Here is a 25384-nt window from a genome sequence, read left to right as displayed (position 1 = left end):
CAATGAGTTTCAGGGCCCAGCCACCATTATCATCACTTTTTCTATACAAATGATCCGTTGTAGGCTGCAGTCAATTTCTACGCAATTTTTTATACATCAAGGCTTAATGGAAAGAAGGAAGATGAAGAGGAAATATAAATTCAAATTTTCTGTTCATGGTCTAATGGCCTATTATTCAGCCAACTTTCTACATGTAGAAAGCCTTCATTAGTACACCATTAAGGATGACATTAAAACTTCTGATCTGTTCTTCTAGGCTGTAAGTTATGTCTCACATAACAAATTTTACTTGAGCTCCTTCAGGTCTGGTATCTCTATCTATAAATACCTCTATGTGATCATTATATCCTGCTATAGGAGTGTAATGGCACAGAGTATAAAAAATATATGTACCTTGGCTTGAAAAACTCCTTTTTGAAAGTGTGAATTTTAATAAATAAATAAATTTAAAAAGAGGTAGGTGGCACAAGAGTAATGGAATGGATTTTAATTACTCTAATGTCACGCTATTTGGCACAAGAGTAAACATGCCTGGATGCTTCTATCAACACTTTAACCCTCCATTCAGCTGAGTGTGATCTCCAGGATGATTTAGGTCATTATCTGATAGATGCTGCTTGCACCACTTCTCTCCATTCTAAAATGTTCCCCTTTGGGAAAAATCTGAGACGTACCCTCTCTAGTCTCAATCTTTTCCCATTAAAGGGCATTTGGGGAAACAGCATGACACTGCTTCTCTCTAAGTATTCCATTTTAACAGTAAATGTTGGTTTCTAGAACTTTCTAACCAGAGAGACTCATTAGCATGTAAGGTTCCTCTCACTAAGAAATCGCTTAGGGTATTCCTTTCATAATGACCTACTAGGGAAGTGTAAATTTCTTATCTCGAAATTGGTATATGAAGTTTCCGAATGGACAAGGGTGCAAGAGATTTCAGGCACCATCTCCTTCCTAGCCATTTCCTATCCACTTTGCTCTTGCTCTCAGATCCTGGGCCCTCACTTGCTCACCCCTGACCTTACTTCTACGAGCAGTTCTGGTTGTGCGTAGGTGATAAATAAGAAGCCACCGCCTTGGAAGATTGTTGTTGGCTCAGAATGAAACTCCGTTCCACACTGAGCTCCTCCGCCCAGTCTCGAGACCTCTCATCTACCATGCCCTCATCTGATCACAGGGACTCTTGGCCTCGGCTCTCGATCCTTTATTGTCCCTCTCCTAACCTGGGTCTATCTCCCTGGGGTCTTACCTGGCAGGCTCTGCTGAGCTCTTCATCCCCAGTTCTTCCTTGCCTCCCAGGCCCTTCTGGGCACCCCCTGACCCCCGGCCCAGGCCTGCTCTGGCCCGTTGCCACACAACCCAGCTGAAAAGGACATCAACGTCCTCACCTCTGTTGTGCCCCCAGAAAACTACGTGAGTTCAGGCAAGGGGCTGAAGGATCTGAACTCTGCCTCTCTCCCTGTGTGACACCAGGGGCTGTGTCGGGGCATCTCTAGGGTCTCTTAGGAGTTGAAAACTCTAGTTGCTGCAGGGCCTCTTTCCTGCCTCCCTGTGCTCTCCGTCTTCTGACTCTGTTTCAAGCAAATACCCGGGAGTGCAAAGTGCGTGACGCGCAGGTAAGACTCCATGGTGTATTGTAAAGGTGACAGCTTTTATCTTTATTTTCAGTGCACTGTACGGGTTCCTGAGGGAGGCGGTGTGGTCGGATTCTTGTCTCAGGCCTGGGTGGCCGGGCTCCCGGCATCCCAAGGGAGCTCCTCCACATAAGCAGCAGGAAAGTGGCCCCTTTTTCCGTTCACAGATCCAAACCACCATCCTTCTTCTTGCTTCCTGTATATAGTCACAATGTCGCCTGTGAAAATGCACATTTAGTTAGACAAACGGGGCCCTGTCATTTAAGCACATCCCAGGGACGCCCGGGTGGCCCAGTGGTTGAGCGTCTGCCTTTGGCCCAGGGCCTGATCCTGGGGCCCTGGGATCGAGGCCCACGTCGGGCTCCCTGCATGGAGCCTGCTTCTCCCTCTGCCTGTGTCTCTGCCTCTCTCTGTGTGTGTCTCTCATGAATAAATGCATAAAATCTAAAAAAAAAAGAAAAAAGAAGCACATGCCTGAGCCCAGTCGGCAAGACAGTTTTAAGGAGATGCCGTGTTCAAGGACTTACTCGGCGGCACTCTCTGCACACGATCCAGATGAAGCAAAATGTACTGACCACCTCGGTACAGGCAGGCGGAATGCAGAGAATAAGGTAATGGGCAACCGACTTGTGGCATGAGGTAGTTTCATTAAAAACAGAATCCCATTTCCCTCTCGCGCCGGATGGCTTACTTTGGATACAGCCAACTTGTTACCAAACTCTTTCTCCGTGTCTGTGTTTTAAGGGTTTCTCATGTTTGTGACCGAGATAGTCTGGTAGGGTGACTATTATGAGTATGTCTCAGCTCCCAGACTTTTCTTTAGCTCAAGACAGCTTCTCTCCATTACATGTGCCAGTTGTACAGTCCAAAGTTCCAATGCACGGCTTTGCACAGGATCATAACTCTCCATTCAACGACTTAGATAACTCGAATCAAATATTGATTTGAAGACCCTACTTTTTAAAGCAAGGATTCAAATCCACAGAATTCCTAAGAAACACACGGCCCTTCTCTAATTCTCTCTCTTTTAAAAAATCCTATTATGATATTAATAACCCTAACGCTTAACCTATTGCCCCAAATCCTCTGGCTAAGTCCTTCTCTTGTGAAAAAAAAGTTCTTTCCCTCCGGCTGCTGCCTGCACATCAAAGCAGAAACTTCCTCGTCTTCCTTCAGGATCCAACAGCTCTTTTATCTTGAGCATCCTTCTGAGGTAACTTTTCAATCTTTCTTTCTTTCATTCTCCTCCCCAGTTATTTTCTTTCTCAAAGGAGACTGTCCACCCTCCTTTTTTCTCCTCTTACTCATAAGTCACTTTTTAGCCTTACAGGAGATCATTCTCAGCCTAAGGTCTACTCCAATGAGTCCTCTCAGGTCAGCAGATCTCAGGTCAGCATGTTGACACAGCCTACTGATAGGAATTCAAACAAATAATTTAAAGTCTTGTTGCCAGCTTCCCAAAGTCTCCAATGGCTCCTTTTACTTACAGAACCCACTTATATTATAAAGTATAAGTAGACTTTGCTGCCAACAGAGAACTGAAGACAAAGAAGATAATCAATTTATTGTGTAACTACGTAACTCAAACTCAGGCCCTCGGGTCTAGGTGGCATCTTGGAAATGCGTTTTTTATTCACAAAGAAAGTGGGAATACAGCGCTTCTCTTACTCACTGCTGCAGGTAACCCTAGGATGACATCATGAGGAACAGGGTGACTTCCGGAACACTTCCAACTTTTAAATAAAGGCAACGTTGATTTAAGATGAATGGAGGACAGGGTTTATTTCCTATTTCCTTTTCTCTTATCTTTATTTATTTCTGAGCTAGAAGGAAAAGTAGTTGCTGGAAGAAATCTGACTGGCAAACTGAAAAGGAAGCACCCATTAACCGATAGCAAATATGTGGTGTCCCTGTTGTACAGCTGCAAAATGCATCATGACTTCCTGTTGGCTCTGGGTGCCACTCCTGCTCGTAGGTAATGAGCTCCTTCCTACAAACACAACCCTTTCTCACTAACCTTTTGACTTCCGGATCTCTGCCTTAGCTCTAACATCCAAACATGGTTGCTAAGTGGACACACAAAGAAAGTTGAGGCTGGTGACTTTCTTATTTAATGTTGAGGTCTACATAACCATGACAGCGTACCCTTCCATGTTCAACAAAAATCTGTGGTACAGGGGGTCATTTCCTAGATTGGCCATAAAACACTTTTCTGAGAGGCGAGTGGGAGAAACATTAAGCTGGGAGTCCTCTGACCCTGCTTCTAGAACTCACGCTTACCCTAAGCCATGAAAGGAAACCATTTCACATTCCTGTGTGTTCAGCTTTCTGAAAAAGAAAAAGGTGGGGCTACCTTTCTAATAACTTTCCATTCCTGACACTCTACCCCAGGTTAGCACTGTGATAAGAAGCATGACTCTGGGTTTCTGAGTTCAAAGCCTGCACTATCACTTCCTGCAACTTCAGCCAAAGTACTTAAAACCTTTCTATGCCTCAGTCTCCTCAGCAATAAAATGGGGATAAACAATAAAACCTACCCCCCCCAAAGGGCTTTTATGAACATTAAATGGGGCAATGTGTTGGGATGCCTGGGTGGCTCAGTGGTTGTGCATCTGCCTTCAGCCCAGGGTGTGATCCTGGAGTCTCAGGATGGAGTCCCACATCAGGCTCCCTGCGAGGAGCCTGCTTCTCCCTCTGCCTATATCTCTGACTCTCTGTGTCTCTCATGAATAAATAAATAAAATCTTTAAAAAAATAATAAATGGGGCAATGTGCTTGCAGCAATGTCTAGCACTTAGTAAGCTTCGAATGAATGTTAGCTATTTTTATTGTGTAACTTTTATCTTCGATGAGCCTTATCTTTATAAGGATGATTATAAACCTGAGATGATTTGATGTTGTAGTCGCTTGTAAGGCTGTCATAACAAAGACAGAGTTTTATTCAAGTGAAAGATCTCAGCATGGTAAGGCAATCAAACTATTTGAAAATGATTCTTACCTTTCTCCAAGTTTAATTCATCATCTTGTCTGGCTTGAAAAGAATATAAAGCCTTGCAAAGACCACTGCCAATCTGGACCACACCGGAGGCTGAAAGTTGGATCCAGTTATAATTACTAACGCTGCATCAGTAGGCAAGATGAACATGATGGGAAGCTCTTGAGTTATTTAACAATGTGGTGCCCAGCCTAAATATACTGACATCTTCTCAAAAGGAAAATTTATAATTTCATGTAATATTCATTCGTTGGTGTAGGAACCATTTGTGACATACTACTATGTGTAAGGACCAGGTATATTATATATCAAAAACTATATGATAATGTGGAAAATAATAAGTCTGGAGAAAAAAAATAATAAAGATGATAATTTAAAACTGTTTCCCACATGAACTTCTTTATCAACATCTGCTAGCTAATATATGTGGTAGTTGATGCATGTTTTGGAAAACACACACCAGTTTTGCCATTCAGGTATAGTTAGGGGCCACTTAGAACCCATGCTTGTTTCTATCACCCTACGGTTCTGATGGGACTGTTTCTTAAACAATGTGATGATGATTATTTCCTACACCATGTGGACCATTATGTCCCATCCTGTGTTTTCTGGAAATTCTTTTTGCCAATTTCTCATCAAGAAACTCGAGAATGAAGGTTAATGAAACTATAGTTAAGCAAGGGACAATGACACGTGTGTGTGTGTGTGTGTGTGTGTGTGTTGAAAGGTGGGTGTAGGTTGGCAAATGGCTAAGGTCAGGGGGCTGAATAAAAAGAGTAGATAGGTCTTAGGATCACCACGTTTCTCACAGAAAGGACAGGATTTCCATGGAATTTTGGAAGAGACTGTGGAGATAGAGCTTCTCACCATGGTTCAGAGGTGAATGTACAGACAACAAATTGCAGACTGTCTGAATAACATGGATGCCAGTCACCTAGGGGACCTTCCCATAATGTATGATATCCTGCAACTTCAGCCAAAGTACTTAAAACCTTTCTCATACATTTTCCCCCCAACCCTCCACTTTTTGACTCCTTCCCACATTTTGGATTCCATCTGCACAGAAAGCTACAAATGCTAACAAATTAATCATTCCTAACTGAAATGCAAATTTCTTTGAGCTGATATATGCCCATGTGACTGTGAAAATAAAATGTAAATGTCACAATGCGCTTTACCCATAGAACCCAGCCCCGTCATTGTGGGTATGGGATTACCTGTCGATGAAGAACTTGGGAGTCTCTGCCCCCCAAAAGATATTTTGCTCACAACGTTCTCTAATCTCTTCATCAGAAAAGGCCGGGATATTTTTACATAACTATGTGTCTGTTGCTGTTTAAATAGTTAAAAAAAAAAAAAAAAAAGTCATTTTAACAGTCCCATCATCCAAAGTATTTGCGAGAAGTAACTCCTCTGCAACTGTTTTCCTCAGGAATTTGTTTTTTAATTTTTGGGAGGAGAGTCTATCTAAACTCTACTATAAATCTTTCTTGTTTCTGAAGCCATAATGTTTTCAGAATTGGACAATTACCGTATTTTATAGCCTGTGTTTGCAATCCTGACCTACAACTCAAGGTCAAATAATAACATTCATAGCTTTACTTCCTCAAATTCAACTTTAATTGGCTTTCATGCAAGTGAAATTGCTGTGACCGTCTAAATGATTGAGACGGTTTTAGAGTTGAGTCTCATGGAAAAAAAACCATCCCTTTATCACAAGATGGTGACAGCTCCCTCTTCTGACCGGAAATGGAGAACAGCTGCAAGCAGGAGCTACCCCTGTGTATTCACGTGCTCGTCATCAGTTCCTCTAGTGTATCACCGGCAAAAATACACAGGGGTGAAGTTTTTAAATTGTACTCACGCTTTACCCATCTCGTGTACCATGTTAAGTGGACGGGACTACTGCATATCACAAAATCTTACAATTTAGGTCTGTATGAAATTTTACTTTACAAGCATATTCAAAGAATAAAGGTATGAGGAGGAAGAAGGAATGCAACGTGTTCTGAGTTCCTCATATTTAGTCTACCAAGAATGTATTCATTTGTGATTAGCTCTTGTTACTGCACTCGAAAGGAATACAAATAAGTTTATCTTAAAATTCCACGGTTGGGATTTGGATATATGGCACATATGGTTCAGAATAGCTTTTTTTTTTTTTTTTTTTTTTTTTTGCCCTGGTACTACTTGAAGCCACTCCATACAACAAGCCCAGTCAAGAAATTACAAACAATCTTAAATTTTTACCTTTTCTTTCCACCTGAAGATGGAGTTACTACAGGGATGGCTGGGCTGAGGTCTTTGCTCAAGTTCTGCTAACACCGATGCCAGTTTGTAGGAGTTTGCTTGCAAAAGATCTAGTTTCAGATTGGTCTGTGGATACATCATTTGGCCATGTGAGTAAATTTCAAGAAAATGAAGCACAACTGGGTGGGTAAAGGGATATCAGGATAACTTCCAAGGTGACAAAGAGGTCTAGAAAGGTACACATTCAACTCATGCAGACAGGCGCAGAAAATGCTAAAGAGAACAAAAAGTGGAGTCTTTAAGCAGCTTAAAGAGAAGCCTTAGTTGTGGAGCGCCCCTTATTCTGCACTCTTCTGAACACAAACTGGAAACCTAGAGATCAGTGTTCTGTGGCAACAAACAGCATTTCTCATTTTCTGTTGAGGACTGAGAAAGGGAATAGTTAAGTGTTGATTATAGAAGGCAGGCTTTTGAGGGCTTCGAAGAGAGGCAGTTGAACATAGTGCCCAGCACTGGGAACATAACCAAACTGGTACTAAATAGGATCAAACTAAAATGGTGTGAGGTGGGCTTTGTTGCTGTTGCTGCTGATGTCACTGTTTTTCTTAAAAAGGTGAGGTCTTACATTACCCAAAACGTTTGTAGTTAACACTTCTGCAAACTGGAAACAATATTCTGAGGTATTTGGGTGTAAAAATAAATAAAGCTAAAGATACACTCCTAGTTCTCAATTTGACCTCCTGTTCCCCATTTGATCTTGTGCTAGAAACTTCATAATAGCTTCTTTTTTCAAGCTGTGTTCAGTCCGGGTAAATCAAATAATGGAATCTAACCAATGGAAGGGATCTACTTATCCCATCTCTTCCTCACCATTATTTCTTCCTTTTCCACACCTCCAGCATGGGGATTCCTAACCCTAACAGCCCTGCCGAGGGCCACAACCATAGACTGAACATCTCTGATCAATGGGGAACGATCCACTGCATGGTGGGGCAGGCTTACCTAAGATGATGAAATCAAAACCCACCGCAGACCGTCTACCATTAGACCTGGTCTGCACTGGAGGCCATCGTGGGGCAAGTCTCCTTCTCGTCTATGTGGTACGCTCCTTCCCATATCTGAAGACAGTGTCTACTCTAGATACATGCCATTTTTGCAAAAATTTCTCATAGAACATGCCTTGCCAACATTCTTGCTCTAAATATGGCACTTGAAGGACCAAGAGACAATGAATTAGGAAGAATTTCAATGAAACAGAGTTTCCTCCTGTAAGAGACCTTCCCTGGGTAACACAAAGTCTACCAGTAGTTGCCCTCCACCAGATGCAGGGTGTGTAATAACTGAGTTACATGCATGTTTGGCATCCACTACTTGAAGGTTCATGTTGGCTCCACTCACAAACACCATGAGTTCAGGGGTCAGTCCCTCTCCGACCTTGCACCCTCTGCTGTGTGAATCAGGCCAGAGTGTTCCCAGATGATCCCAAGACGTGTTCTATGCTGGTAATGACAAAATGCTATGCCAGAACCACCAAAGAAATCAACTTAGAACCTGACACCATCATAAAATGCTCCATATATGACTTTATTTTGGTAAATATTATTTGCATAGACCATGTAAACCAAACATTTCACACCGTCACAGAAAATGTCCGACTGCCCTGTAATTTCATATGAACTGCCGCCATGTTATGGGCCTCTGTTCCCAATTGAACAGAATTCAGGCCTTTCTTTTCATGAAGATTGTTAGGTTTGTTTTTACAACAGCTCCCGCACTAAAGGAGGCCTCTGCTGAAAAACAGATTAAACTGTACCTGGCTATACCGGCCTCCTTTCCTCCAAAGAACTAGTGGAATTGCCTGTTTGAACACAACTATTAGGTACCTGCTCTCGCAAAAGAATTGGTTAGGCTACAGTCAAGGTATGAACAGCTGGCCCAGCTTCCTGTGTCCTTCAAAACATTGCTAAAGATATTTTGTCTCTTCCTGAATTCTTCTCAGGTGAATCCCAGTCAACTTCCCCCTCTCTCTAATCACAGCAGAAGACCTATATCTAGCCACACGCAGCACCTGTTTGTTTTTGTTCCTATATAAAATCCACAGGCCTTTGCTGACCTTTCACAGTGGCTTCCTCTGGAGCATTGTCCACTGCTCCCCCCCCCCCGGGGGGGTGCTGCTGTGGTCCAGGCGCTCAGCAAACAGGCCCAGAGGTGCCTCTCCCTGGCCTCTCCTGACAGTACCTCCCCTCCCCTCAAAACCACCCCAGCCTCTAAACTTTTTTCCCCCTTTGCTCAAGAGTTTGCCGCACAACCTAGACTACCCTCTTCCTCCTGTGTGGCCAGTTTTCTTTTGTCCTGTTACTTTCAGAGGCTCCTAAAAGCGAGGGGATAAATGAACAATGGACTCTGAATAGTTTGCAGGATTTCAGCTCTCCTCTGTGCACGGCGCTGGCACTTTCTAACTCACACCGTATCATCACAACAACCCTTGGAGGTAGGTACCGAGAAAACTAAACTTGTCCCAAGTCCCTGTAAACGGCAGGGTGAGATCCAAATACCGGCCTTCCCGAATGCAGGCCCTGTGCTTTTGATCACTTTTCTTAACCGGGTTAAAGTACACAGGGTTTCCAGACCCGAATGGAATTATTCTATTTTGGGGAATTCTATTTCAGGCACAATTGGTTTCCTGGAAGGAGGCTAAAGCAAACATTTCTAAGTACAATTTTTCCAGATCCCTCAAACTGCCTGTCAAGGAGGCGACTATAGAAGCTCTGACCAGATTGTTCTGTATCATGAGAAAAGAAAAGCAAGCAGAGGTCAAATGCGCCCAGAAAACAAGCATTCTAAAAATAACTCTTTCATCATTAAATCTAGGAAAGCGGACTCTGCAAATATTTACCTCGTCCATCAAGGCTGCTGTGATTTTTTGGCTCTCTGCATCTGGGAAGGTGGAGTCCTTGGAGTAGGATTTCAGCATCCGTTCCAGGCCTGACAATGAAATCATCCTCTCAGTCACCGCTGTCCATCCTGTCCTGGAGGGACACAGCTGAGAGAGGGCACGTGCTGGGGGAGCCTGAGCCCAGAAGGGACACCGAGAGGATACCCCAATGGCTGACTCTCTTTCTCCTTGTAATTGTTACTGACTTTTACTGAAGCGGTGGCCTGTACCTTTGTTTAATGAAAGTTGAGAAATTCTGGTGCTTATAAAATCTTGATTCCCATTTTTGAAGATGAGCTTTCGAATCCTCTTTATGGACCCAGTCCATGGTCAATTCCCCAAACCATCACAGTGTTAGACTCTCACTCACTACAGAATTTATGTTTCTAAACATTTCACTCTCTTGGGTTTCCTATCAGGAATTACATTTCAATGTTTTGTTCCAGTCCATGTAAAATAAGCTCTACATATCAGAATCACAAGCACGGGGTAGTTTTTATTTTCCGTATCACTCCAGATCTGCTTCCCATTCTGACATCCCTAACTCATTTAGAAAGATAGCTTCAAAAGGAGTAAACAAGAAAACCAAAGGCTGTGTGCAAAGGAGGTTTACCATATATTAAGCCAAATGAGCTGTCCCTCATTCCAGCCAATTTCAGATACACGGCAAAATGCTATTATTTCTGGAAATGGAGACATAGTGCTTGCATAGCTCTCTCAAATGGACCAAAATGTCATTTTCAATCTGTTTGCACTTCCCTTTCTCCTTTCTCCTTTTTCTTTATTCACACAAATTAGGCTTGATATATGAGTCTTTAAATTAAGTGATCCCTGCCCCAGTTAGCAAAAATGGAATCACCCGAACTTTGAATGAAACCTCTAAGTAGAATACTTTCCCTTATCAGGCCATTCATAGATATAATTACACACCTTCCCGGTCTCTTAAGGCTTTTTCGATATCTTTTTGCAGTCTCAACAGTTTTGATTTCAGTGAAGACTCTTGTCGCTCTTTATTCATTGCATTGTTGCGATCTTCTTCCTTGAGGAGAAAAAAAAATGATGCTTAACAATTTAAGGAGAAAAAGTAAGGTTTGCTATTCCTAGTTGCACTGAGTTTTCACTGACAGCTGTTTTAGTAGTAACTTGAGGGAAGAAAAAAAGTAAAGCCAGGAAAATCTTTGGTTTTATACAGATTGCTCTATCTGTTCCAGACCCACTTAATAGGAAAACATCTTGTCCATAACTTGTAAGTACCCAGCTGAGCACTTTCTTTAGTAGAACACATCCTTGTTGGAGAAAGTCTTATTATAGTTATTTCATAGTTTCTTGATAAGTAAATCTATTGGTTGGATACTTTATGGTTTTATCTTGCTTCAAGTTAGAGTTCCTTATTTTTTTTAAAGATTTTATCTAATAATTCATAAGAGACATGCAAAGAGAGACAGAGACCTAGGCAGAGGGAGAAGCAGGCTCCCCGCAGTAAGCCTGATATGGGATTCGATCCCAGGACCCTGAACTGAAGGCAGATGCTCAACCATGGAGCCACCCAGGTGCCTCTAGTTAGAGTTCTTTAAAGGTCCAGATGTGGCCTCATGTGTTTGTCTGGAACTAGGAGTGGAACAAATGTTCATCGTGTTCTGTTCTGGATTAGCTGGCCATTGAGGACATATGAGCTCTTCCCAGAATGCGTCTGTAAGTTAGTCAGGCCTTGAGCACAACATTCAGACTCCTGGCCGTTCAAGGCCACGTTCATTTGTGAGTGGCACAGACAGGAGTGCCTGATTCAGCCGGGGCCAGGACATGAAGGTTTCCAGGGGGCTGGGAGACCGAACCAGAATTTTTCGGTCAGGGGTAAGGAGAGCAGAGGGTTCACTGAGTAGGGGAAGTGGTGCAGCAAAGGGCAGAGGGAGGACTGCAGGATAGGTACCGGGAAAAATAAAGGCCAGTTGCTTGAACAATCATGGTGGAAGGAAAAGTCATCTTAGTAGGTTAGGCCAGATTTTCAGGCTGAAGTAGGGATCTTATCATATGAAATGTGAGAAACTGTTAACAATATCCGAGCTTTCACATACATAATTTCAAGGGTCGAATGAAAAAAAATGAGGATGTCAGGGTTGGGTGGGGAGGTGACTGAATGTGAGTGTAGTAGACGGACAAGGAGCCCCTGGAGAAAGAGGGGACACTGGCGACCGAAGACAGAAGTAGAGGAGTCAGGACTCTGCTGATACAGAAGGAGAAAAACTAGGATCCTGAAAGCTGGGGGAGAGATTAGCTTTAGATCCACCGCCCTGAAGAAGGGGAAGCGTAAGGAATTAGGGCAAAGCCAATAGCCTTTATAGGAATAATTAAGGTATAGATTAAAATATTGTATTTACACATTGCGAATTACATATTATAAAAGTTGACATCTTAGAGCACCTGGGTGGCTCAGGGGTTGAGTGTCGGCCTTCGGCTCAGGGATCAGGGTATGATCCCGGGTTCCTGGGATCAAGTCCCACATTGGGCTCCCTGCAGGGAGCCTGCTTCTCCCTCTGCCTGTGTCTCTGCTTCTCTCTGTGTCTCATGAATAAATAAATAAAATATTTTAAAAAATAAAAGTCAGTATCTTTATTACATGTGATTCTTACAACAACTCTAGGATATTGGTTTTATTTTCCCCATTTTCGCTGTGACACTCCGAAAAATACATGAAGACCCAAATGAACCAGTTTGAAGCCCAGGTCCTCTGAATCCCAGGTCTCTTCCCAATCTGCTCCTGCACAGGCCCGGGCCCCTGGGGGCCAGCAGCCCCCACACCAGCCCCGGCTGACCTGCAGGCTGCCTAACTCCAGCCCTCAGGCCCTCCTTGCTGGAGAAATGCCCATCATAATCCGGCTCTGGCTCCGTGCCAGGCCCAGACTGCATCTGGGTTGTTTGGGGACACCTATTGTTTACAGATGTATTTCCAGAAGGGCATCACTACTGGCACAACTCTATACTGCTATCCTGTACGTTTCTTAAATTCATTCTTCTCTTCCAAAGATTTTCCAAAGATCAGTAGTGAAGGTGGCATATGAAACTGCAGATACAATCTCCTTTACAGTAACCTCACGAGTATTTTCACACTGGCCACCAGCCCCTCGGTATCTGCACTCGGATTGTTCTTCTGTTTTACCCTCGTCCATGTACATTTCTTGGCAACCAGATGTAAACCAGTCTACACTTATTGCCAATGTCTACAAAGTCAGATTTGGGGCATGTTTTGCTTTGAGGCTATTAAGGAAATTCCATTTACCCATTTGGAGATACAGTCCATTCTTTCAGACAACAGATACACAGTCATCAGCTCCAGAGCACCGATGTTCCACAGAAACCAAAAACCCCCATGGGCATGTCAATTCAAGATAAACTGTCATGGTTGCCTCCTTACATTTCACTAGAAGCCTAGTCAAATTTTCAAGGAGAATGATCCCTATTTTACTGACAGGTTAGTCAATAGGGGCACTTTCATAAAAAAGTAACAAACACATTTTATTGGACATTTTTCCCATCTCAGGGGTCACCTACAGTATTTGGAAGGGGGGAAAAAAAAGAAGAGCACTTTCCCTGTGTAATCAAATCTTCTTTTCCACTCCCATTGCTACCTTGCTTCTACTTCAAACAGACATTGCTATTGCTAATTAGCTTCACATTTGCCAGAGGAGGAAAAAAGATTTTTTTTTTTTAAGAATTAGGCCTTTTTTTTAAAGACGTTATTTATTTATTCATGAGAGACGACACAGAGACAAGCAGAGACACAGGCAGAGGGGAGAAGCAGGCTCCCTGCGGGGAGTCTGATGAGAGACTCAGTCCCAGGACCCCGGGATCACACCCTGAGCTGAATGAAGGCAGATGCTCAACCACGGAGCCACCCAGTGCCCCAGAAAAAAAGATTTAATTAAAGAAATAGGTGGCCACTTACTGCTGTTTGGAGGGTGGGGAAGGGAGAGCTGGGCAGGAGCCACTGCTGTGTCTAATCTAACTGCCTTTCCTCCTTCTCCTTCATCTCTTGTTCCCTGAGCAGGACCCCTGGGATGTTGACTTCAGCTACACTTTTAAGCCTATAGGAGGCCGTGACCAATAGGCTAGTTCTCTGGACCGGGGGGAGAGGGGGAATGAACCCTCCCAATATGGACCTCCAAAGTCTGGATGAAATACAGCAGAGGAATCCTTCCTGCAGATTCTGGTAATTAATGAGCAGCTCCTAGAACACTACAATTAAGACTAACAAGAGGGGAGCAGAGGACAAAAATCTTTGAGGCGTGGCCCAGGAAGACAAAGAACTTCCCCCAGATGTCAAAGGAGTGAGATGCCTGGGTTGTGACCAGGAACTCTGATTGGTTTTTAGCATGTTCCATATAATAGTAGAATCACCCAAATGCCTTGAAAATAAGCTTCTGTAAGAGGGTGTGAGGTTTTCAAAGGCGAGGATCATGAAGAACATTGATAATATTCCCACCTTCAAGGAGTCTTCCTTTCGTTTGATCCCCTCTACTTACACTTACTGACTTGTACTCACACTGTAGGGCTGCACTTATCGACTGGGTTCTAACAAATAGAATACGAAGAGATGTCACTTCTGAGGTCAGTTCGAAAGACTACAGTTCCATCTTGGACACTAGCTCCGTCTCTTTTGATCACTAGTTTCTGGGGGAAGCAGGCTGGCCTATTGTGAACTCCCTGCGGAGGAAGAGCCCCGCATGGCAAGGAGCTAGTATCTGCAGGCAGCGTTTCAGCAGGGGCCGGAGGCCTGCCATCAGCCACATGAATGAGTTCCAAAGCAGGCTGTCTCCCAGGAGAGTCCTGCCACATCCGCACTCCTGGCTGACACCTCGATGGCAGCCTTGTGAGGGACTCAGAGGCACCCAGGGAAGCCACACCTGGAATCCTGACCCACAGAGACTGTGAGATAGTAAGTGCTTGTTTAACCTGTTAAGTTTGGGTATAATTGTTATGCAGCAATAGACAACCAAGAGGATGTACATTGATTATTTATAGGTCATGAAACATGCCTGTCTGGCATTGCTCTAGAAGACCGAGCATAACGATTCAGTCTAGAACCCCTTTGGACTTTCTTCCCTTCTAGAGAACACCAGAGACATATTTCTATTGCCTAGTTTGTAAACCACATGCTGTTTTTTTTTTATTTATACAGACTATGAAGAAAATCTATTTTCATTACAAAACAAGATATCTCCTTTACAATTGCTTTCAATTTTCTTCCAAATGCATCCCTCAGAATATTACTATGGTTCCCCATCAGTGGAATTTTCTTCCACCCCATACTTACAAAGTAATCTGTTAATAGGAACTCAGATTTATTTTCTGTGGACGAAACTGCAGTTTCTTCCATGAGAGCCTGGATATCTTTTTCAACATCTATCTTGCTGATGGCACAGTGAATCTGCGTGTGGCACTGCAATGCCAAGAAAGCATAACAAGGTTGCTGGAGAATGTTTCCTGTGAGTTCTTACCATGCTTATCAGAAATAGAGAAATCTGTACTACTCACCGTGGTCAGGGTTTGGCCAAAAACAGAAATATGTTGAGTGTACTGGTTTAAGTTATTGTACAAAAGTTTAATTCTTTCCTTCTCCAGCTCCAGGATGCTCTGAAAAGGTCGGAAAAACCACATAAGATTTGCCAGTTGTCGAAAACTAAAGTCACCCACTGACATACCCCAAGTCTGAGTGAAGTGTCATGTTAGTGCCTTTCGATTATGTCATACCCAAGATGTCCAGGACAGGAATGTGATTTGGTATGTGTCGTGTTTGTTTTTATTTAGGGTTGGTCTAACTCACAAAATTTCCCCAGGCTGTTTTGTCCCAAAAGACATATAGGCTGATGTTATATGTTACCTGGCTTTCACAAAGAAAGGGGAGGAAAGAAATCATTTGAAAAGCTCCTCTGGGTTCTAGGGAAGGAGCACAATGCCCAGTAAAAGCCATGTCTACGTCTTGGAAATGCATTCAGATCCTAAATATTTTTAGAATTGTTTGTGGTGCATACAAAGCATTCTGCTAGTCTCTGCCAGGGAAAGATGATGAACTGCAAAATCTCTGCTTAAGGAAACTATTTGACAAGAGGAGAACCCCAGTCTCATCAACTCATAATCCCGGCCTAAAATTAGGCCTGGGGGGCGGTCAAAGACCACTGCATGAAGGTGGGAACATAACCTCTCCACTTGGTGTGAAATGATTAAAATTCCACTCTCAGAGTTTCACAACTGGTAAGTAAGAAAGTGAGGGATGTCACATTTCCCTTGTTAGTCATTGACATTTTAGAAAAAGTTAGTTATTAGACTTCGCCACTCTTTGCTGGCTGAGCTGCTGACTGGTTATTTTGAGGGTGTGCGGGGAAATTCAGCAGCTAAGCGGTGTGTGAAAGGGTTGGGCCAAGGGGCATTCCTAGGCCAAGTAGGGGTGGTGGGAGGCTGCTGGGTATGTGATCAGAGGACTTCGGGCTTTAACAGAGATGGCAGGTATCCAAGGAAACATGCTTTTCATCCCATTTTTGTGAGGACAAGGCCTGGGCATTCCTCCTTCATCCAGGCTGGTTGCTCTCATCATGCCTGCCATCCCACCCAATTCCATGCCACACAATAGAGAGGACTCAGCTATACTTTTTCATGAAGAAGGCTTTGGGGAAATTGGTGGGTAGCATTACCATAGGAAGTAAGAAGACTGACTACGTATCAAGGCCTTTGGTAGGGTGGGGGTGGTGGGGGCAGAGTCACAACGATCATTGGGTTCTCCCATCTGCCTCTCTAGCACATCTGCAGGACCTACTGGCCCGATACAGCATGGTGGCACCTTATATCTCTGTGGTAGACTGTATTCATATTCAGCCGCTATTTTATCAATGGCATATAGTCACTTTAAACTTTTTTTTGGATATATTTTACTTACATTAATTAACATATACTGATTATTGGTTTTAGAGGTAGAGGTCAGTGATTCACCGGTCTCATAGAAGACTCAGTGCTCATTACATCAAAGTGCCCTTCTTAATGCCCATCACCTAGTTACCCCCATTGCCCCACTCCTCCTCTCCAGGGGGCCTCAGTTTGTTTCATATGATTGAGAGACTCTTAATGGTTTGTCTCCCTCTCTGATTTTGTCTTGTTTTATTTTTTCCTCTCTTCCCCTATGATCCTGTTTTGTTTCCTAAATTCCACATATGAGTGAGATCATACGATAACTACCTTTCACTGATTGACTTATTTCACTTAGCATAATATCATCTCGTCCATCCATGTTGTTGCAAATGGCAAGATTTCATTTTTTTGATGGCTGAGTAGTTGCCCATTGTATATATTTACCACATCTTTATCCATTCATCTGTTGATGCACATCTGGGCTATTTCCATAGTTTGGCTATTGTGGACATTGCTGTTAATAAACATTGGGTGCAAATGCCCCTTCGGATCAATACATTTTTATCTTTGGGGTAAATACCCAGTAGTGCAATTGCTGGGTTGTAGGGTAGCTCTATTTTCAACTTTTTGAGGAATCTCCATACTGTTTTCCACAGTGGCTGCACCAGCTTGCATTCTCACCAACCCTGTAAGAGGGGTCCCCTTTCTCTGCACTCTGCATCCTCTCCAACATCTATCATTTCCGGACTTGTTAATTTTAGCCATTCTGACTGGTGTGAGGTGGGATCTCATTGTAGTTTTGATTTGTACTTCCTTAATGTTGAGTGATGTTGAGCACTTTTTTCATGTGTCAGTTGGCCATTTGTATGTCTTCTTGGGAGAAATGTTTATTCATGTCCTCTGCCCATTTCTTGACAGGATTATTTATTCTTTGGGTGTTGAGTTTGAAAAGTGCTTTATAGATTTTGGATACTAGCTCTTTATCTGATGTGTCATTTGCAAATATCTTCTACGATTCTGTCAGTTTTCTTTTGATTTTGTCAAGAGTTTCCTTTGCTGCGCAAAAGCTTTTTATCTTGAGGAAGTCCCAATAGTTCATTTTTGCCTTTTAAAATTTTATTTATATTTTTTAGTTGTGGTAAAACTTGCATAACATAGAATTTACCATTTTAACTATTTTTAAATGTATACGTCAGTGTCATTAAGTACATTCACATTGTTGTGCAACCTTAATTATCATCCATCTCCAGAACTTTCTTCATCTTGCAAAATGGAAACTCTGTACACATTAAACCAAATTCACCTAGGCCCCTTGGTAACCTCCATTCTACTTTATGTCTTCTATGAACTTGACTACCCTAGGCGTCTCATACAAGAAGAATTGTAGAATATTTGTCCACTGCTAATTTCACCTAGCATAATGTCTTCCAGGTTCATCCATGATGTAGCATATGTCAGAATGTCCTTCCTTTTTAAGGCTAAATAATATTTAACTCTACGCATATACTGCATTTTGTTTATTGGTCTACACTCATTTTAACACTGCTATTAAACGAAAGCAGTAAGAGGCTCAGGCAGTAACTATGAACATCTATGTCAATCACACGCAAATTTTAATTCTATGCCAAGTGTCCTGACACTCAAAGCAAAAGGTCAGAGCTCTGCTTCCCCATGATCACTTCTGTATTGGGTCAGAAGCTGTTCAACTTTTCTAAGTTGGTGGGTGCTAAAACTTTTGTTTCTGTTCTTGGTCCCTTGAGTCTTCAGTATTGCCAGGCACCAGCCATTGGAAAGTGGTTGTGTGCTCTCACGTAGTGAGTAAAGACATAGAAGAGTGGCCTAGCAAACGTGTTGCTTCTTCAAAGGACAGAGATAGACGCTTCCTAACTAATATATAAAACAAATTCTGCTCAGTTGCTTGAACTTCAACTGGAACCATCTTCAGAAAGAGACTTTACACCTTTGAGAAAGTTCTAGAAAGCAGCTGTTCTAGTTTAGCACCATGAACAAAGGACAGGAGAAATAAACGAAAGCTGGGTTTTAGGAACACATTGTATCCTAGTGAGCAGCTATGTCCTTATTTTGACAGGAGCTGAGCCACCAGTATCAATCTGCTACTAGAATATCCAGTATCCCTTGGAGGAGATGGTAATGGTTAAGAGGTTTTAATTACATTTCAGGGAAATCATTAAAATGATCTATGTTTGCTCATGAAAAGAGGCAGAGATAAATTCCACTGTGCAAAGGGGAAATCTATATCTCATTTAATGAATTATTGCTTTCTATTATCTTGTTCTTTTTGTATAAAATTGGCAGTAGAGAAGCAAAATACTCTGGAGAACATAAAACTGTTCTCTTGTGCCTTTATGATAGCACATATATGAGAGCGTGGTCAGAGTTAGCAGGGAACAGCAGATCTGGAGACTGGTCGGGGCCCAAGGACCGTGATCATTCATAGTTTTCATTCATTTTTTTTCCTGTCCTGCTGTTCTGTCCTTGGAAGGACTTCATTTTCATCTAAATTGCTTCCATAAAACTGATCAAAGAAATATCATGTTCTTTCTAGAGCAAGAACTCTCAAATTTCAGAATGCTTAGCAATCACCTAGACCCCTTCTGAAAATTATTCAGAGGTTCTGATTCATCCCTTTTAGGGAGGTGCTCAGGAATCGGAATTTTAACAAGCACGCTAATTGCTTTGAGACATTGTCCTGGGACTCTAAAGGGCCACAACAAAATTTAATTTGAAAAGTATTTATAATTCTTCCACCCAGAGATAACCCGTTAGCATTTTGATGTATTTCAGTCTATCTAGGTATGTGTGTATGTACTATTTTATTTTTCTAGTTACCTAGCAAATTATTCACATTGGTATCGTTTTTTCACTAAACAGTGTACAAAAGCGGTTTCTCATGTTGTTCATCTCCAGAAACATCATTTAAAATAGTCCACTGTGTGGGATTGCACACAGCACATTTGATTCATTTAGTCATCCCCTAAAGGTTAACCATTTGAATTGTTTCCTCCCTTTTGCTTTTAATGTATTTTGAATAGAAATTGTTTTTTTTTTTAGCTATTTCCTCAATATATATTTATAGAAAGAAAATTATGTTTTTCACCACAAGTGCTGGGAGAGAGTCAAGCCCTACTGTCCTGGGGAATCCGTTGTATGCCATACATGTCACCGTCTCCCCACTGCACCTAGAGAGGTTCGGTCACCAACACCCCTGGGGGAGCTGTGAAAACATTCACTCAGATTATTTTCTGTGTTATGTGGTTCAGATGAGGAACACTGTTGAGAAGGCGAATATTTTTAATGCTCTTGACACGTATTGCAAATGCCTCTCTAAAATAATTCCTTGAGTGCTTACTGTCGGAACCAAACACATGGCTCTTGGTAATTCTTAGTAGCAGGGCTATTATTTTTCAAAATATATTATAATTGCTTTCTACCAACTGAATGGTTTGTTCTTGGAAGGGAGGAAATGTGACTTGAGCATAGTATGATTACAAATAGTAAGACTGCCATGTGGTGTGTGGAATTGGTTTTATTACTTCATAACGACACTTGAAACTTGACATTTCTCAGTATCTAGTAAACTGCCTTGAAGGCAGCTCAATGAATGTTCTCTGAAAGAATTGGTAAATCCAATTTGGAGAGAAGAAGGGGTAAGAGGATGCATTATGGAGTGTTTAAATGAATTCTTATATCCCATTTTCCACAGAAGAATGGTGGGAGAAGAGAAGGAAAAATGAAACTGAACAACCCTTGTCACATTTCCACATCTCACACTTATAATAAAATCCCCCTCAAATTCAATTCAGCCCACTTTTGTTATGTCTTCATGAATATAATATTCTACTTCTGAGTTTGTAAACAATAGAAGATCTAGAACACACAGTGTAATATGTGAGTCAGTCACTTGGAGGGGGGGGGCAGACTGAGGGTACCCAAGCCAAGGGAACACAAAGTAAGGAATCGGTCTTGGTTAGGGCGAGGCGAGGATGTCTTGGCAGAAGTAGTCTCAAGTGGGTCTACAGGGCTGGGCTTGTGCTTGGGAGGCAGAAGGCAGCTCTGCGGGAGCCACAATAAGAGAAAGTACGAGAACGGAGAATGGAAAGGGAGAGGGGCCGGCATGGCCTCTGGCATGGTGGCAACAACAAACCAGGGCAAGAAGGGTGAAAGGAAATTTTTCTTTTCCTTAAGGAGATTCTGATTTTTAGTAGATTCTCCATGTGACTTCGATTCTAATAACAAAAAACAAACAAACAAACAAACAAAAACCCTAGGCTTTTAAATATTTTTAAAGCTAGTTGAAAGAGATTTTTAAAAAAAAACTTCAAGTATAATTAACATACAGTGCTATACTAGTATCAAGTATACAAGATTATGATTCAACATTTCTATATATTACTCAGTGCACGTCATGACCAGTGTCCTCTTAATCCCCTTTGTCTGTTTTCCCCATCCCCCACTCACCTCCCTTGGGGCAACCGCCAATTTGTCTCTGTGGTTAAGAATCTCTGTTTTTATTTGTCTGCAGAGACATCTTTTGAAATACAGATAAATATATATCTTGTCACCATCAGGGAGACTTTATAAACAAAAAAGATAACTTTCAGGATGTTTTGATATAAAACTTGGGGCTGCTGAAGGTGGGTTGGGAGGAAAAGTGTAGGAGGACCCTACCAGGAAAAAAGAAAACAGAAAAAGGAGAGACAGACCTAGTAAGCGCCTCTGAGAAGGGAGTTGGTAATAGCGGTACCTGAGCCGTTTTGAAGGTCAGCTGGAGGTCAGCTACGCCAGACATGCTGGCCGCCATACCAAGTAAGAACCATAATGATCCCCCATTGCTATGATGTGGAGAGATGAGGGGGGTGGAGACATGGAGGTTGAGTATTTCTCTCATAGCCCTTGAAGGGCATCTGGAAGATGGCCTGGGAGCAGCAATTTCTCTCCCATAATCTAACAGGGTTTCCAAGGAAGTCAGCCCCTGTGGAAAAGCCACAGGTCCACTGAGAAGTCCCAGGGGGTGAGGCAAGACCAGACAGAGGCCAGGTTGGAGAGCCAGGTTTCAGACGGACAAATGTGGAAATGAAATCCTTGGGCCCGGGCACCTGGGTGGCTCAGCGTTTGAGCATCTGCCTTTGGTTCAGGGCGCGATCCCACAGTCCTGGGATCAAGTCCCGCATCGCACTCCCTGTGGGGCCTGCTTCTCCCTCTGCCTGTGTCTCTGCCTCTCTCTCTCTCTCTCTGACTCTCACGAATAAATAAATAAAATCTTAAAAAAAAAAAAAAAAGAAAAAGAAATCCTTGGGCTTTTCTCATTTTCATCTAAAACCTATCCAAAATAAGAAAGGAGAGTACCAGGATCCTATGTTTGAGGGCATAAATTAAAGAAGGGTTTATTCTCATTTCGTTCTCTCCTTGACTAGTTTTCATCTCTTCTTTAATTTCCCTACTCTTCCCTAATTGCATCTATCCTACCTTGAGAGCCAACAGCAGCAGATTAAACATGCTCTTCAATTTCCACTTGCCTAGGTCCTATTAGCGCAGAAGCAGGGAGTAGAGGTCAAACCGGGGCATCAGCCTGCCTAGGCTAATCCTGTTGCCATCCTGGGCAAGATACTTCATGTCTCACTTCCTCACTATAAATTAGGAATAAAATTAAGGCCTCATCATGATGTTGTGATGGATACAAAATAGAATGCAGTGAACTGTCCATAAGCAGCACCTGTCTCACACTACTGTGCTTATCAAACTGCATCATGATTGCCTCTTTTTGCAATTGTACCTTGCTTTAAACTTTTTTTTTTAACTTAAAATGTGGAGGAAAATAAACCAAAACATTCATGTTCTTAGCACCCAGAACTGAAAATTATTTAAGTTGGACATATTTATGTTGACTTAAAAAACAGAGAGCTAAGCTATTCTGATTATGGTAGTTGGAGTAATTTCTGAGCCTGGGTTTGCTTTGTCCTTCGTCAGGTTGTCCACACACCGTGTGGCTGTATGTGGCAGCTCTGTTGAATTCTCACCATTTCCCTCACGCAACACAGATTCAATCTCTATGTATAAGTTTACAAACACACACGAAAACTCCCTGTAGTTTGGAATGTGAGTTTTTTAAAATGCTTTAATTTATATAGAGTGTATAAATAGCATGCTTTTCTTCAACATCATGTTTCCGAGGTTGATTTGTGTTTATATATAGTTTTAATTAATATTTATTGCTAGATATTGGTCTACTTTTTAAATTAGAGCACGTTTAAAGAGTAATTTCTCTATTGATAGGAAGATTGTGTACATTTTTTTCTCATCATGCAATTATAAACAATTCTGCAATAACCATTTTTATACATCACCCTCGGTGATGTATACATGCACATTTCAGTTTCACTAGATACTCAAGTTATTTTCACTCGAGAAGTATAAAAATTCTTGATTCCCAGCAATTCTTGTTGGACAACATGGGATATTGCCACTTTTTAATCTTTGCCGAATGATTGAGCATCTTTTCATATGTTTATTGGTGATTTTGATTTTCCCTTTTGTGATCTGCTTGTTCATACTCTTTAATTTTTATTGGATGATTTGCCACAATTCCTTCTTTATACATCTTCTTTGCTGCTAAACTGTACACCTCCCAAGTCGAGATGGGATCATTGCTCCAGCGGAACTCTGTAAGTTATTACCGTATAAATGAGCTCTCAGGCCTAAAACTCATTTCTAAGTATCGAATACTCAAGCCTTAATTTACACTTCACTTGGACAGCACTTTTGGAAGTTAGCTGAGTGCTATTGTGTACATTGAGGATTAGAATCTGGCCAATGATATTCAGTAAATATTCACTGGTTATTGGATCCACAGAGCAATGGAAACAATTGGAAGTTACATGGTCTCTCCAAAGTCACAGTAGGAGTGAGGGTCATCACCAAGGACAGAGATCATCAAGTCATGTAATTGTAGACCTGACCTTCATTTTCAAGGCGTCACAAAGCTCCACAGAAGAAGAGAAAATTGCCAGCAAACGACTCACCTGGTAGCAGTTTTCCAGGGTATTTTCCCACTTCAGTCTGGCAGCACAGCCAGCTAGGTTTTTTTGGTAGTAGCTTTCATCTTCTTTTGCCAATTTCTCTGTTGATTTTTTCAGTTTGCTGAGGAGCTGAAGGAAAATGTCATTGTTACATACTCATTAACACATGTGTCAAAGCCTTTGGTGATCCCAGGTAAAGGACTGCAAACATCCCAGTGATATGGTTCCCATCTCCCAGCTCAAGTCAGCAGCAGTAACTATAGATGACAAAATCAAAAATCTTTCTCAGAGAAAAGGTGTATTAGAGCTGAAAGTAGACCTACGGGTCTGTCAGTATGATTCCTTCCATTGTTCACATGAGGAAACTGAGGTCCTTAAGTGGGATGTGATGTGCCCACGTTTATCAAATCAAGGAGGAGGCCAAAAGACTGGGGAGGGAAAGCAAGCCCAGATTGGGAAACTCCAGATCAAGATTGTAACCCACTAATGATTCCTGTACTCTTTTTTGGTAAATCCTCTGTGTCCGAGCATCTCTTACCAGGACAGGAAGAGATTGCAAAAGTGCATAATTTTAGAACTGGCTCACTTACTGGTGAAAGGCCTGAGGCACAGGCCAATGTTCACTACAAGCTGTGGACTGCCCAACAGCTGCTTTCCCCTCATCCTGCTCCCCAGTGATCTGCTCCTTCACGAAGAACCCCCTCTTGCCAGCCACCAAAAGTGGCCATTCTGATTATGAAGCCCGATTATGAAGCCCTCCAGAAAATCAAAGTGATAATAAAACTCTCTGTACCGGGGTAGCTAAAACTGATTCTCAGAATGCTCAGACAAGTAATTTCACATCTTTGAGAACAAAGTAAGTTGTTGTACATGAATGATTCTCAAACTTGAATATGTTAAGGAAGGACGTGGGTGCTTATAAAATTGCAGATTTTCAGGGTCCCACAAGTAGCAATACTGATCTAGTAGTTCTATAATGGGATAAGGAATTTTGAATTTCACTACTTCTTTAGGTGATTCTGATGTAAATAGATTTCAAAGCACAGTTCAAGGAGCACCAAAGATCCCTCTGACTTAAGCAGTTTAGGAGTTTCAAGGACAGAGACAAAGGCTTTTAAAAATGACCTTCTTTATGCTTACGGACATTTTGACTAATGTTTTAGTAATGAAGGACGGTCATCCAAAATGGTGAATATTAACACCACTTACTTTATTTTTTTTTTTAATTTTTTTTTAATTTTTTATTTATTTATGATAGTCACAGAGAGAGAGAGAGAGGCAGAGACACAGGCGGAGGGAGAAGCAGGCTCCATGCACCGGGAGCCCGACGTGGGACTCGATCCCGGGTCTCCAGGATCGCGCCCTGGGCCAAAGGCAGGCGCCAAACCGCTGCGCCACCCAGGGATCCCCCACTTACTTTATTATTCCAATTGATATGCTAGCTGTTCAACTGTCCCTTGGCTCTGATGTATGACTTACACAGGACACATTTGGTTTTGTATATCAAGTGTAATGAACCACATTTATCTGGTTGAAACATGAGCTTGTAGGGATCCCTGGGTGGCGCAGCGGTTTGGCGCCTGCCTTTGGCCCAGGGCGTGGTCCTGGAGACCCGGGATCGAATCCCACGTCGGGCTCCCGG

The 25384-nt window shown here is 42.3% G+C and overlaps 1 protein-coding gene across 5 annotated transcripts in view; it reads right to left on the bottom strand.

The window, feature by feature from the left end:
- Positions 1-1631: 1631 nt before the first annotated feature.
- Positions 1632-25384, bottom strand: part of NOSTRIN (nitric oxide synthase trafficking) — a 56658-nt gene continuing 32905 nt past the window's right edge. For 4 of the 5 annotated variants that reach the window (XM_072751865.1, XM_025994105.2, XM_072751867.1 and 1 more), the window contains 9 exons: positions 23746-23871; positions 15341-15439; positions 15120-15245; positions 10742-10850; positions 9773-9861; positions 6877-7002; positions 5844-5958; positions 4630-4719; positions 1632-1849 (listed from right to left, as the gene is read on the bottom strand). In XM_072751865.1, the coding sequence (XP_072607966.1) occupies positions 1713-1849; positions 4630-4719; positions 5844-5958; positions 6877-7002; positions 9773-9861; positions 10742-10850; positions 15120-15245; positions 15341-15439; positions 23746-23871 (1017 nt within the window). In that variant the 3' untranslated portion in view covers positions 1632-1712. The remainder of the gene's footprint in view (positions 1850-4629; positions 4720-5843; positions 5959-6876; positions 7003-9772; positions 9862-10741; positions 10851-15119; positions 15246-15340; positions 15440-23745; positions 23872-25384) is intronic. The other variant, XM_072751868.1, reaches the window with a different exon arrangement.

This window comes from Vulpes vulpes, chromosome 3 (genome assembly GCF_048418805.1).
Source record: "Vulpes vulpes isolate BD-2025 chromosome 3, VulVul3, whole genome shotgun sequence".
Lineage (NCBI taxonomy): Eukaryota > Metazoa > Chordata > Mammalia > Carnivora > Canidae > Vulpes > Vulpes vulpes.
This window is presented reverse-complemented; position numbering and strand designations above follow the sequence as displayed.